Source organism: Ictidomys tridecemlineatus, chromosome 8 (genome assembly GCF_052094955.1).
Source record: "Ictidomys tridecemlineatus isolate mIctTri1 chromosome 8, mIctTri1.hap1, whole genome shotgun sequence".
In the NCBI taxonomy this organism is placed as follows: Eukaryota; Metazoa; Chordata; class Mammalia; order Rodentia; family Sciuridae; genus Ictidomys; species Ictidomys tridecemlineatus.
In genome coordinates, this window is record NC_135484.1 from 98,091,806 (window position 1) to 98,106,141 (window position 14,336).

Here is a 14,336-nt window from a genome sequence, read left to right on the forward strand (position 1 = left end):
CTTCATCAAATTATATTTCCTGAATGTATGAATATGAAACCCGCTATTCTTTATATTTAATATGTACCAATAAAGCTTTTAAAGTGATAAGACCATATAAATGAAATACATCATTATAGTTTGCATCAAAAATTGGCAAAGAAGCCGTCTTGAATATGTTGGGGGATAAATAAGGAAATTTAAACACAGACTGGGTATAAAGATTTATTGATATAGAAAGAGATTGATAAATGAAAATAGCAGATTACAAAACAGCATACATAGTAAGACCATCCAAAATAGTGCTCATTTTTTCTCTCTCTCTCTTCCTACTACAAGCATAATGGTATATTACTTTATAGCTAAAATAATGGAAAACATTAGGAAATTGAAAATGCCGTGTGTTGACAAGAATGAGGATTAATGGAAATTCATATATTGCTGGTAAGACTATGAATAAAGAGCAATCTGTCGTTGTCTTATAAAGTTAACAATTAGATGTCTCAAACCTGATGGTTTTATAATATATACAATACCCACACACATACCCACCAAAGCAGTTATTCTCAAATATTAAAATGCATAAATGACCTGGCAGATTTATGAAAGTTTTCTGGACCACCCCCATCAAAAATTCTGATGCAGTAGTTTAGTTGGGGGACCTATGAATTTGCATTTTTATCAAGTGCATGGATGCTATTCCTCAATAAGTCCCAAGTTTTCAATTTTGCAAGCATAATAAATATTCAAATGTCATTTCAAAATTACCACAAGTGGTATATTATTTATTTAATTTATATTTGTAAAGGTATTTCCTATTTGGGATTACAGGATAAAATGTGTTAATTCTTCTGATCCCAGAACCATATTTTAGAACCACTGCACTCAAGAAATTAGTCACAAGCCAGGAGCTATTCTGATGATATTTTTCATAATAGCCAATAAATCTAGACTTATGCTAAATATTCACTGGCATGGAACAGCATAATGAATTAATTACTGTTACACACAACAACATGGATAAATCTTGGAAGGCTGCAGAAAATTTTATACAGTATGACTACAATTTTTAAAAAGTAAAAATCATACAATATTAGACAATATATTGTTTAAGTGTCATGAATATATAATAAAACTATCTAAACTGATAAACAAATCTCAGGATTGTGGTTCCCTCTGGGGCTAAAATAAGGCGTTAAGAATAGTAAGTGGAGTGCCCAGGTAGATAAAATCATATTTTTAGTGTTTTTCTTTTATTTGTCAAATGTGCACTTTATTTTTATGTTTCAGTAGTTATGCACTTGTTGCAAATATTCTACTGTATATCAACAACATAATACATTTAGGAGACTGCTATAAAAGATAGTATAAAATAATATTGGCTAATATGAAGATTGCTAAGTTTAAAATGTTATAGGATTACTATACAATGGGTTTTTACAACTAAAGTGAATCTTTTCCTTTTGAAACTACTTTATTGAAGTATGATTCGCATACAAAATATTGTCTAACTTGATGAGTTTGGCAATAAGAATATCGGTCTCCCAACCATAAACCTGTCTATCATCTTTAAAAGTTTTCTCTGGCCTTCTCATTTCTAATACAAGGACATTGGGAAGCAATGAAAATGATTACTGTGGAACTGCAGCTGATATGCCCCTCCACAATGGCTCACTAAAACCTGGCAAGTCTAGGGTTTAAGATTCACAAAGAATAAATCCTTGAGGTAACTTATTTATATAAATGATTTCTGGGTCTAAATGGAAAATATTCTTTCATGAAATAAATACAGTTCTATCTGTAACCTTATACACCAGTGCATTGTCATAAGAAACTTTGTAGCAGCTCAGACCTAAGGTACTTTTATTTAAGGCTGTATTTTGATAGTGGCACCAAAGGTAATTTTTAGAAAATCGTAAATGCTCCCTGCTATATTAAAACTCAGAGGTTAGAGTATTCCAGTGTCTCCCTAAATACTCATTAAGGAACTTTCTATTCTAACTGCATCTAGGCCAGTATCTCCCAAAATGTGTTTTAGAAAAGAGTAATTAGTGAGTAAGACTGGACAGGGACTGTCTTGGTAGTTGCCTGCTGTAGGCATAGCACCTGGCATGGTAGCTACCACACTGCAGAAATATTGTGAGTATAGCATGCTTACTGGAACTCTTCCACATAAAAGGGTCTGAGGTCATATGTGGAACTACTGTGTGTAACTGAATATATTGATCACCACAGAGTGCATGATTAAAGTGAGTGAGTGCAGAAAAACTGCTGGAGCTAAACTTTACTCCTGGATTCCTCAGCAGCCTAACTATGGAGTGTGGCTCTTTCTGGCAGATAAAGTATTAAAAGTATTATAGTCTCTACAACTTTTTCTTTAGAGTCTCAGAAGACAAAGTCTGAGACTTGTCTTTCCACATCTTGGGAAAGATCAAACTAAACTGCTTACCTTAGAGGGTGTGGGAGATGGGGGCTGTAGACAGAGGGAATAATTATTGCTGTTCATTTCCTAACTAATGGGGCTTCTACTGGTGGTGAGAAATCCTACTTGGCTAAATTTACTTGTTAATGGATTTTTAAACATTTCCATTATATATTTTATTAAAATTGTGCACAATAATATTCACAGTTGAACATGTGAAGCTTTTCCCCATAATTTAATCACTCCATTCTTGATGGTGTTAGGCTGATTTCCCACACTTTCATTGACATCTCTGGAGAGGATACTTCTGTAATCCTTTATCAGTTTCCATTTTGGTACAATGGCACCTGAAAGAATGATGTTTTACTCTCCTGAAACATTTTATAAAATGGTTGCTATGACATTCTACTTTCTTTTTCTCCCTTTTATTATCTTTGAAAATGGAGCCAGGGATGGTATTGCACACCTGTAATCCCAGCTACCTGGGAGTCTGAGAAAGGGAGGTCACAAGTACATTACTAGCCACAGTGACTGGTCAGGACACTGTCCCCAAAATAAAAAAGGGTTGGAAATATAGCTCAGAGTAGAGCACTTGCCTACCATGAAATAAGACGTAAACTCATCCCTAGTACCACAAAAGAAAAAAAAAATACAATCAACTTCCATCCAAAGAAAAATAAATGTCCTGAGACAGATGATCATAATCTTTCTGATAGGAAATGGTGGTAGACATCATATTAAGTCCTGTGAAACATTGGCAAAGAAAGTTGACTACAAAACTCTCCGTGTACAGATTATAATTTATTCCCCATATGTCAAGAGAATAAAATCGTGTAACAACAAGCATTACATTACTCAGGCATTACATTACTTAAGACACATGTATTAACTAAGGGACTGAATTCATAAACTGTCAACCACTGATAAGCTATTCCTTAATATAGCCTCAATTTCTAATATCTATATGAGATCAATCAACAGTTTGTTTTCCATGATTTATCTTGCCCTCGCTGTACTCTGTATCTGATAAAGTATGGGAGCCGACCCTGACTGCTTGATTTCATAACCTCTTTTATGCTTGCCTTTCAATAGCTCAATGCAAGTTTTTGATGAGAGTTTAGAAACTGTGCAGTATGGAGAAGCCTCTATTTCTCCTCCATTTCTGTCTCAAGTGGCAAATTTGACAGCCCCATATCATTCCATGGCTCCACCAGACTGAACTGTTCGGTCATGTTTACAGATACTGCTGTGAAAAACCCAGCCCACAGATTCCAGCAACTCACCTTTATCTTCATTTTGTCCTTCACTCTAGGAATGAAAGCAGCTTCCCACTGCTGCTTGCCTCTGGGCTGGTTGACCAACCCTGGTAACCAATTGCTTTCTCTATATTCCCTCTATTGTAAATACTGAGAAAAATTTCCTTTTTACTGGTTGTACCCCAACTAATGAACATCTTTCCAATTTATATATGATTAAAAGAATTTGTAAATGTGCATTTTAAAAACTGAAGAAACCTTTTTCATTGTTTAAAATCAAATGAGATAAGATGTAAATGCAGTGAAACCAGCATGAAGGATCCCCGACTTTAAGGTCTTTTCTATGTTTTCCTTTTGCATATTTCTTAGTGATTCCTGAACAAAGAGTTATTATTTGTTCAGGGGAGTGGCTAATCATTAACTCAATGTCTTACAAGAGTAGTATTTCATCTTTCCCCAACAAAACCTTTATATAGTAACTAGTTTAAACTACACCCCATAAAAACATGTAACTGTCACATATTTCTGACTAAGCAGGAAGAAAACCAGGTCTTAATGTTCACAGTGTCATCCAATCTGAGACATGTTGTCCTGGATAAATCAAATTATCTTTATGGATGGTGTTTCTCTCCAGTTCTCATGATGTGAAATGATAAAATCCCATTAATGTAAATAAGTAGAGACTGGAAATGACATACACCAAATGTGTTGTTCCTTTCATTGCCTAGTCTAGGCTGAAGTGAACAGGGACCACTTGCAGGCCCCCAAAGTCACAGCTCAGGAGAAGACCATATAGATATCTACCCATAGTTCTTCAGCTCCTAGGTTGGGTCAAGGAATATGCCAATGCTAACATCTGAAAGTTGTCTCAAGGTTCTTGCATGATAAATAGAACCAAACATGATCTTTAAAGTTACAAAAATTAAGCCAAGTGGGGTGGTGTACACCTGTAATGTCAGCTATTCAGAAGGCTGAGGAGGGAGGATTTGAGGCAGTCTGGACAACATAGCAAGAAATACTTTTAAATAAAAGAGCTGGGTAGGGGCTGGGGATGTGGCTCGGTTGTAAAGTGCTTGCCTGGCATGTGTAAGGCTCTGGATTTTATTAGTAATTCAAAACAGAAAGAGACAGAGAGAGACAGAGAGAAGGAGGGAGGGAGGGACAGATGGAGGGAAGAAGAGAGGAAGAAATAGAGAAAGAAAGAAAGTTGCAAAAATGAGAAGCGACATTATAGAAGGAAAGACTCTGACTCAACAGACTTCAGGAATAACACTATTCTGATCCCACTGGTACACTCCTGGCGCAGTTAGTTTCAATATCTTTCAGTTCTTGTTCTGTAATTGCTGGATAAACACACTTCTGTGCTTTCCTATGAGGTTTACTATAGTGGAATTTACTTTCTTTCTTTTTTCTTCTTTTTTGGGTACAGTTTTCTCCTTATTTGGAATCATTAGAAAGGTAGGGAATTTTAAAATGCATAATAAGGGCCCACAAGCCACAATGTAAAACTTGATTTTAATACCTTTATCCAGTTGAATAACAGACGGAAGTGGAGTCACTTAATCCCATAAGTGCTTTTAAAAGGAATGTTAGTCATCTGGTGCTTTCGGTATTATAAATTTGTTACTTCCATGGTTTTCAACATCCGAAGAATATTTTTAAAGTGCTTTACTACCCATACAAAGCCCTACCTATTTGCCTCACTTGTACTATTTCAGTGGACCTCAGACTGACATTGTGCAAGGACCAGGACTTGCTTTTATTTGTTTGGGGTGTGTGTGTGTGTGTGTGTGTGTGTGTGTGTGTGTGTGTGTGAGAGAGAGAGAGAGAGAGAGAGAGGGGGGGGGGAGGGAGGGAGGAAGGAAGGAAGGAAGGAAGGAAGAAAGGGAGGGAGAGAGACTGGAATGTATTTTGCCCCACTCTTTTGCCATGCTTGAAAAGAGGAGAATTCATGAACTCCAGAACAGCCCTTTCCTTGGGTGGCATAGATCTCTGAAATGTAATTAACAGTCCCCAGTGAGATACGAATGAGTTGCCCAGGGTGGATTTTACCTGCGGATGCACCCTTTATCACTAACAATGACAGATAGTCACTCCCCACTGTCTTCTCTTCCAAACAAATTATTTGTACACAAAACCTTTTTGTAGGGGCTGTTTCTACAGGAACCTAGACTGAGAAAAAAAAAATTATTTCTCAATCCTCTGGGGAATGTTGGCCAATGCTGACAAGGTGAATTGCCCTCCTGTAAGTTTTCTATGAGAGAACAGAGTGAATAGATACTTCTTCTGATAAAACTTCAATGATTAATGAAAAGAACAATTGCAACCATCACTTTTCTTCTCTGCTTCCTCCCATTTTCAGCATGCCTGGCTTATCTAATCAGGGTAACTTTGGACAAACAACATAAAAAATTCCCACACTGAAAATTAAGATGATATAATGCTCAGAAATTCAGGTCTTGGTTGTACTGCCATTGACTACAAATGGCTGTGCTCACTTACAGACCAGCCTTACTTCTTTGTTTACTAGTTTGCCATTTAGATGGCAGTGAATTATTAAGAGATTATATCCTTTCCTAACCATTATTATGTTTTTGTTTGTTGCTATTTTTGCTTGTCTGACTATAGAGAAATAAAATCACAATTAGATGCAAATTAGTGCCAACTTAGCTTACTTTTAAAAATCTCAAGCAGTGAACTGAGAAACACTTGTGATAAAAGTGTATTTATTTTTCTGAGTCATGGTATCATGTTGCTGTTTTCAAGGTAAATATGTTATCTTTCTAAATATAGTTTTACAGCTAATTTTAATAAGCTGCACAAAGTATACCTGCTTCCAAAAGTAAAGGTGTATGTGTGTCCACACTGTGCTTCTATTTCCTTACTCAATATCTTCTCTACCTTGGAGACCATTCCATAGGACTGTGAATAGTAGCTATTTTCTGTGCATGGTTGCTTTTCTCTTGTGACTAGATTACACGTTTAGGTAAACGAAGAGAAACAAGATGTTAGCTTATTGAGAGAAACAACTAATAATCTATTTCCATTGCTTTTAGCAAAACATAAGCAAGTTTGGATTAAGAAAGGCTTATTTAGTTGAAAAAAGGAAAGTCATAGATATGACATATTGATGAGTTTCCAATTTGCTTTTTGTTGTCTGAAATCTTCTTTGGTCCAGGAAAGCAGCCACATCGTTTTTGTAAATGAGTGCAATGACTTTTAAGACAGATCTGGTCATCTTGCTTATAAAGACAAAGGGACATTATCATGAGAGAAGAATAAAGACAATGTAAGAACTTTAAAGGCAATTAGCCACGCTGCTGCCTTTATTAATGTTTTCATATACTCAGTAATATAAAGAAAGTAAAAGTATAGAGCCTGAGGTAAAGCAAGCAAACAGGCAAAATTATATATATATATATAGGGTGAAGACACAAAGTTCCACATTGTGAAACTTCAATTTAAGAAGTTACTTAAATGCATGGCCTTATGGAAATTTAATATGTTATGGTTCATCTGAACTTGTCAGTTGGCCCCAAGCTGCGATGATCAACTTTTCAATGTCAGATTCATTTACTCCACGAAGAATCCTAAAATAGCCATTCTCTCCCCATGACTTTCCCCAGGAATTGGCAGCAATCTAAAGAAAAACAAAAATTGAGAATGGTGAGTTTAATACCTTGGTATCTTTAAATTCTATCTATAAAAACACAGGAAACTCATATGTATCTTTAACTGCCTTTGGCATTATAGATGATAATAGCTAAGAACCTAAATGTTGTCAAAGTAATAATCAAACAGTTTTATTACTTATGTATCAATATGGGCATATGTGTGTAAGTTGGCAGAATCTAGAGCTGGTGTGACTTAACACATGCTTGAGAGTTTGAAATGCTACATCAGAGGATGACACACAAACTACAGATACAGAAGTCTCCACAATCATGTACTAGGCACTGGAAGACCAAAGAAATATGATTCTGTGTTCAGAGAGTTTATAATCTAATAAAGGATGGGCAACATAAGGCTAGTGGTAAGGAAGAAATGAGCATTAAGTGCTATGGAAATCAGTGTAAATACATCTCAATTATTTAGATAGTTCAGAAAATCCTTGTGGAAGAATTGCCACACGAGATGCACAGTAAAGCCTAAACATAAATTCACCAGATTAAAAAAGGAGAAAGGGAGGTTCTGGGGAAGGGAACCAATAAAAACACAAGTACAAAAGCATGAAGCAGCATGAAGTAGTGAATTGAGGTAATGAGCTTGTTATAATTAGATCCTAAGATGGAAGTCAGTTATGAGGCAGAAAGGGGAGGTAAGGACATTGATACTCAGAGACAGTGGTAAAGATGATGTGAAGTCATGAGTTCTCCCAAACAGAGGAGGAAGATGGGCAATTTATGTTTTTATTACATTGTCCTATATGATATGAGGTAGATGGATTTAAGAGAGAGACAGAGCAGGGAGACAAACTTGCAAATGCCTATAATGCTTCAGATGGGTAAGCAAATTGGGGCAGGGAAAATAGAGAAAGTACTTGAGAAAACTTCAGAAGGCAAAATCAAAAGGAATTAGCATTTTTTTTTCTTTTATTCTTTTTCTTTTTAAACTATGATGATGGTTAGAGAGTTGGGATAGGTCCAAAATATCTCGTGGATTTAAAGCTTGAATGAATAAGTACATGTTGGAGCCAAGACATTATGGAGAATATCATGGAGGCCAAAGAAACGTACCAGAGGGAGTTAGCTGACCACAGCTTAATGAAACAGACAAGCCCAGTAAATCAGAGACTTTACAACAGCTGCCACACTGGCTCATATTCACTTTGCACTAGGCCTAAAATGGAATAATGGTCTAGGGCACAATCTACACTGATATTTTCAAGGCATATGCTGGTGCTTTGAGCTTTCTCTATTTCTTACCACACAAGAGAGTACAGATCCATTCAGCTTCAAAAATTGTCATGACAACATTGCTTTAAGAAAGAGCAGATTACCATCAATATTTCTTTTTTAAGATTTGACTCTTTGCCTCCTTAATCAGCCTTGACACCTTATGGAACACTCGAAAAGATGTGTCTAAAATTATGAATTCAATTTACCACTTCAAAGATGAAATGGACTTTGAATAGCTGGAAATGGGACAACATCAAAGTGTGTGAGAGCTTTAGCAACAATGAATTAAACTAAATTACAATTTCCATATTTTCTAATCAGTACCAATATACATATTTCCAAAGGCCAGGAAGTAAAATAAAAATAGTCACAACTTAAGATAAAATTTTAAGAATATTAAGATTATTCAATTCTTGAAACTAGAGATTATTGACATCCAAAATTTATCATTATGTCTTTGGCGAGTCTGGGAAAGGTATCAGAAGGTTTTTTTAAGCAATTTTGTGCTACTGAGAGCTAGCCATAGATTTGCAAAAAAGTAAACATAATGACAAAGAATGTGACTTTGTAATTTAGCACTAATAAAAGGCATCTCAAGACATATATTTCATTTATTCATCTTATCCTTCATACTCTCATCTCTTCCCTTTACTTAACTGTTTTGTTCATTTCTTTCAAAAGCCTGAATTTGTATTTCTTTATAAACACTTTTTCACTGAGTTGTAATGTAGTCACATGTATAAAGTGCATTAATCTGGAGTGTACAGTTTAGTGAATTCATACCCATGTTCATGAAGTTTATGCCTGTGTAATCTCCACTCATGTCAAGATATAAATAGTTTATAGTGCCCAGGTCTACCATGTTACCTTCCTATCATCATCTACCCTCCTCCTTCCTATCACTTGTACCTCTCCTTGGTCTTTATAGTACTGAATAATGCAGTATGTACTCTTTTATGCCTCAAAAATGTCTCTGAGATTCATCCATATTTTGGAATGTCCACGCATTTCATTCATTTCATTGTTGTATATTTTCATTTTGTGACTGTATCACAGATTTCTTATCCTTTCTCCTGTTGATAAACAATAAATATAAATACACCATCTTCATATTCATCAATAGTATGTGAGTTCTTGTTATGCTCTACCCTCACACTTGGTATTATCAATCTTTTAAATTTTACCAATGTAGTGTTTGTATAGAGATATCTGTGTTTTTAATTGGCATTTCCCTGATAACTAATAAAGTTGACCATATTTTCATATGTTGGCCATTTGGATTTCCTCTTTTATAAAATTCCTGTTCAGAACTTTTGTCTAATTTCTATTTAATTTTTTTTTATCTTCCTACATACTTGTAAGAATTTCCATATGTTCTATATGTGAATTCTTGCTGGATATCTTTCTAGGTAGGTAGGTAGGTAGGTAAGTAGACATACAGATTTTCTCTTGTCTATGCTTACCTTTTCTATTTCAAAATTCTGTATTTGGAATAGGTGTTCTTATTTTGATAAAGTCTGATAACCCTTTTTTATAAAGTTAATTCATTTTGTGTCCAGTTTATGAGAGGATTGTCTAATAAATACCATTAATGTATTTGCCTATGTTTTCTTTGAGAGACTTTATTAATTTGCAAAACCATTTAGGTAATATTATCCATCCCAAATTGTTTTTCAGTATATATTCTAAAGTAGGAAAACTGGTTAGTTTCTTTCACATATATAAAATTTCTGTAGAAAGGCATGGGTTAAGTTGGCTCATAGGTCAACCTGGCCAGTGGCCTGTTTCAGTGTAGCTCATGAGCTAAGAATAATTTTCATTTATTTATATTTTAAAGAGTTTATATTTTTTTAAAGTCAAATATGTGACAGAGACTATGTGTGACCTAAAAGCCTAATGTATTTACCAGCTGGCAAACTATGTACCAACAAATATTTTGCAGATTCCTGTACCAGCATTATTTACTACAAATTATCTCTTTTCTCATTTGAGATACAATGGTGTTTGTTGTTAAAGAAGTGACTATATTTTGTGCTTCAAATCTGCATTATTTATTTTATTACATCAGCCGTTTCTCTACTACTGTGTTGATAGAATGTCTTCTTAATTACTGAGGTTTTACATTAAACCTTGAATTCTGGTAGTCTAAATCTTCCAACTTTATTCATCTTCACTGAGGTCAACTTAGGTTAAGATTTCTTTAACTTTATAGATGACTTGGTGAAAAGGAATATGTTAATATAGAACTCTCAATTATGAACATGGTGTCTTCCTTCTATCTACCCTAGTCTTTTTTTTTATTTCTCTCAACACAGTAAAAATCTTAGACAAATTTCATTCGAGTATTTCCTAGAATTTTAAGTAGTTATGTAATTTTAGATAGTGTTTATTTTTTTATTTTGATTTACAATTGTTTCTTGCTACTATAGAAAAATAAAATTTATTTTTATGTATTTACCTAATATCCAGAAACCTTTCTAAATATGCTTCTTATTCCCAATAATTCATTTCTATATTATTTTTGCATTTTTCACATATATAATCATATCATCTGCAAATAATGTCAGTTATATTTCTCATCAAACTTTTCCTTTATTTCTTTTCCTTGCTTAATTCCATTAGGTTGAAACTTCAGTGAAATACTGATGGAGGTGATAATAATGAATGTCCATACTTTACTTTGCAATGATAAAAGCATTTAGTGTTTTATAATTAATTGTGATATTAGTTTGTAGAGTTTTTATAGACTATAAGATAAAGGAAGTTCCATTCTATTTTTAATTGGCTAAAATTCTAGATCATGAATGGGTTCTGTAGTATACAGAATTTTAAGATGGGCCCCGAAATTCCTGTCCCTGGTGTAAAAATTACCAGTATGGTCTCTTTCACTTTGGTGTGAACAGGATTTGTATAATATAATGGAATGTACTTTTGTGATTATATTATGTTATTACAAAGTTGAAGATATGATTCAAATGCCCCCCAAATTAACTGTGGCTTAACCAAAAGGGAGATTATTCTGCACATGCCTAACCAAAATTTGGTAAGCCTTTGAAAAATCCAACTTGAAGTCAGAAACTACATTTTCCCTAATGTTCTAGAAGACGTAACCTGCTGCTTTGTGAGAGCACTTGTGAGAATATCTATAAAGGGACCACATGAAAGGAACTCCGATCATCCTCCAGGATCTGAGAGTAGTCTCAGCCAGCAAGTAAATGAGGTCTTGATCCCATTACCATAAGAACTGGATTCTACCTACAATGTGTAGCTTAGAAGTGGACCTCAAGCTCCAGATGGAAAAAGCCCCCAGTCAACACTCTGATTTTACCCTTGTAACACTCTGAGTACAGGACCCAGCTAAGTTGACTGGACTTCTGACCCATGGATCTCTGGGAATGATAAATGCATGATATTGCAAGCTTCTATATCTGTGATCATTCTTTAAACAATAGAAAACTAATTAAAGTGCTGACTTTTATTATTAATTCATTGTATGCATCAATTATGATAAATATGTCTTTGTCCCTCTTTGTTATTATGTGGCAAAATATATAAATTTCAATATTTAAAGCTATCTTTGCATTCTAGAGATAAATCTCATTTGACAAAACATAGTATTCTTTTAATATATTTCTCAGTGCAGTATTTTGTTTGCAATTCTGTGCTCCTAAGAAATATCAACTTGTAATTTTCCTCTTTTGTACTGTCCTTTTCAAGTTTGATATTGGTGTTATGCTGGTTCATAAAAAGAGTCAGGGACTCTTATTTTCTGTTGCTCTAGATATAAAATTGGTTTTATTTGTTTCCAGATGTATGGAAAAATTTGCCAGTAAAGTATGTTAAGTCTGAGTTTATCTACATGATTGTTAGATAGAATGGAGTCTTTTTTTACATCAACCCATAACTGTTAATGCTTTCTATTTTCATTTCGTAAAATTTTGATACGTTGTTTTCCAAAGAATTTAGTGAGCCATTTTATTTATATTTTCAAAGAGATCATCATAACTTTTTCATAATATCTTCTTATTATCTACTTACTATTTATGAGTATATAGTAGTACTTTTTTCCATCTCTGGGTTAATTTGATTTCTCTCTGTTTCTTTTTTAGTTTTCCTAAGAATTTAATCTTTTCAAAGAATCAACCCTGTTTTGTTGATTTTCTGTATTACATGTCTGCTTTCTTTCTCATGAATGTCTATTCTTAACTTTATTATGTCTTTCATTCTATCTTGAATTTGTTTTAGCTTATAAAATCAATATTTAAATCTCTTTTTTTAAAATACACCAATCAATATTTAAATCTCTTTTTTTAAAATACACCAATGTGAATATTTCTTCTTTTCTAACACACACATATTTCTATTAAATTTCATAATGCTTTAGCTAAATAACAAAGTTTGACATAGCATGCTCTGTAAAATTTCAATATTTTAATTAATCAAACTTGCCTTATAGCCTAGCACATGGTCAATATTGGCAAATATTTAAAGTATTCTTTAAGAGAAAAATTCTGTTGTGGTTTCTGGTTACATAAAATATCTAATTATTTTTCCAATCTTCTATATCTTTATTTAGATATTAGTTTCTTTTTCTATGAGAGACTGAGTGTGTTAAAATATTGTATCTATTTCACTTTTGTTCTGTAAGTTTTGATTTGTAATTTTTGAAACTGATATTTCAGCTTTTGTTTCTAAATGTTTTAATTTTGATTTTATGTTGAAGAAAACTGTCACCAGATATAAAATTCTAGGAAGACAGGTATAACTTCATCATCATTATCATCATCATTGTCATTGATGTACTTCAGCCTGGTCATATTGGGTTTTTTTTGTTTTTTTTTTTCCTGTTGAAATGTCCCTTATCATTTCTAAGGTTTTGTTGTTGTTGTTGTTGTTGTTGTTGTTTAAAGATTGAACTCAGGGCCATAGACCACTGAGCCACATCCTCAGCCCTATGTTGTATTTTATTTAGAGACAGGGTTTCACTGAGTCACTTAGGGCCTAGCTTTTGCTGAGGATGGCTTTGAACTTGCAATCCTCCTGCTTCAGCTTCTCGAGCTGCTGGGATTACAGGTTAAGGTTGCTTTTTGAAAGGTAAAGCATTATATTTTTTAAATTGGGATATTTTAAATTTTTACCCCTTATCTTTTATTTTGAAATATTTGATTGAGATGTTTTGGAGCACAATTTTCTTTACTTCTCTTGCTTGGAGTTTATGGAGCTTCTTGAATCCTTTGTGTAATATCTTTAGTTTTAAAAAAACTTTGCTAGTAGGGATTCAAATATTAATTCTGTCTCCTTCTTTGTATTGTCCTTCTGGGACTATTTTAAAGAATTTGATTGCGTCCAACCTATATTTTCAAATTGTTCTGGATTTATTTTGTTCTTCATTGTATTACATTTTCTTCTGTGTAATACAGTATGATTATATCTCATTGAACCTTATTTAGGAGCATTAATTCTCTCTGCTATTTAACCCATACTATGGAACATGACATTCACAAATTCAAGAATTCATTTAAATTTAATTAATTAATTAATTAATTTTGGTACCAAGAATTGAACCCAGGGGTGCTTAACCTCTGAATCACATCCCCAGCCCTTTTTAACTTTTGAGACAGGATCTCACTAAATTACTTAAGTCCTCCCTAATTGCTGAGGCGGGTTTTCAACTCGAAATCTTCCTACCTTAGCCCCCTGAGTCACTGTAGATTACTGTCATGCGCCACTGACAAAGAATTTATTTGATTTAATTTTTTTATTGATCAACTTCTCTATCTT

General features: G+C 33.8%; 1 protein-coding gene across 4 annotated transcripts in view; it reads right to left on the reverse strand.

Annotated features, from left to right (window-relative positions):
• Positions 1-6,950: 6,950 nt before the first annotated feature.
• Tinag (tubulointerstitial nephritis antigen) overlaps positions 6,951-14,336 on the reverse strand; it is a 73,019-nt gene continuing 65,633 nt past the window's right edge. For 3 of the 4 annotated variants that reach the window (XM_078019859.1, XM_078019860.1, XM_005318548.2), the window contains one exon: positions 6,951-7,297. In XM_078019859.1, coding sequence (XP_077875985.1) covers positions 7,163-7,297 — 135 coding nt within the window. In that variant the 3' untranslated portion in view covers positions 6,951-7,162. The remainder of the gene's footprint in view (positions 7,298-14,336) is intronic. The other variant, XM_078019858.1, reaches the window with a different exon arrangement.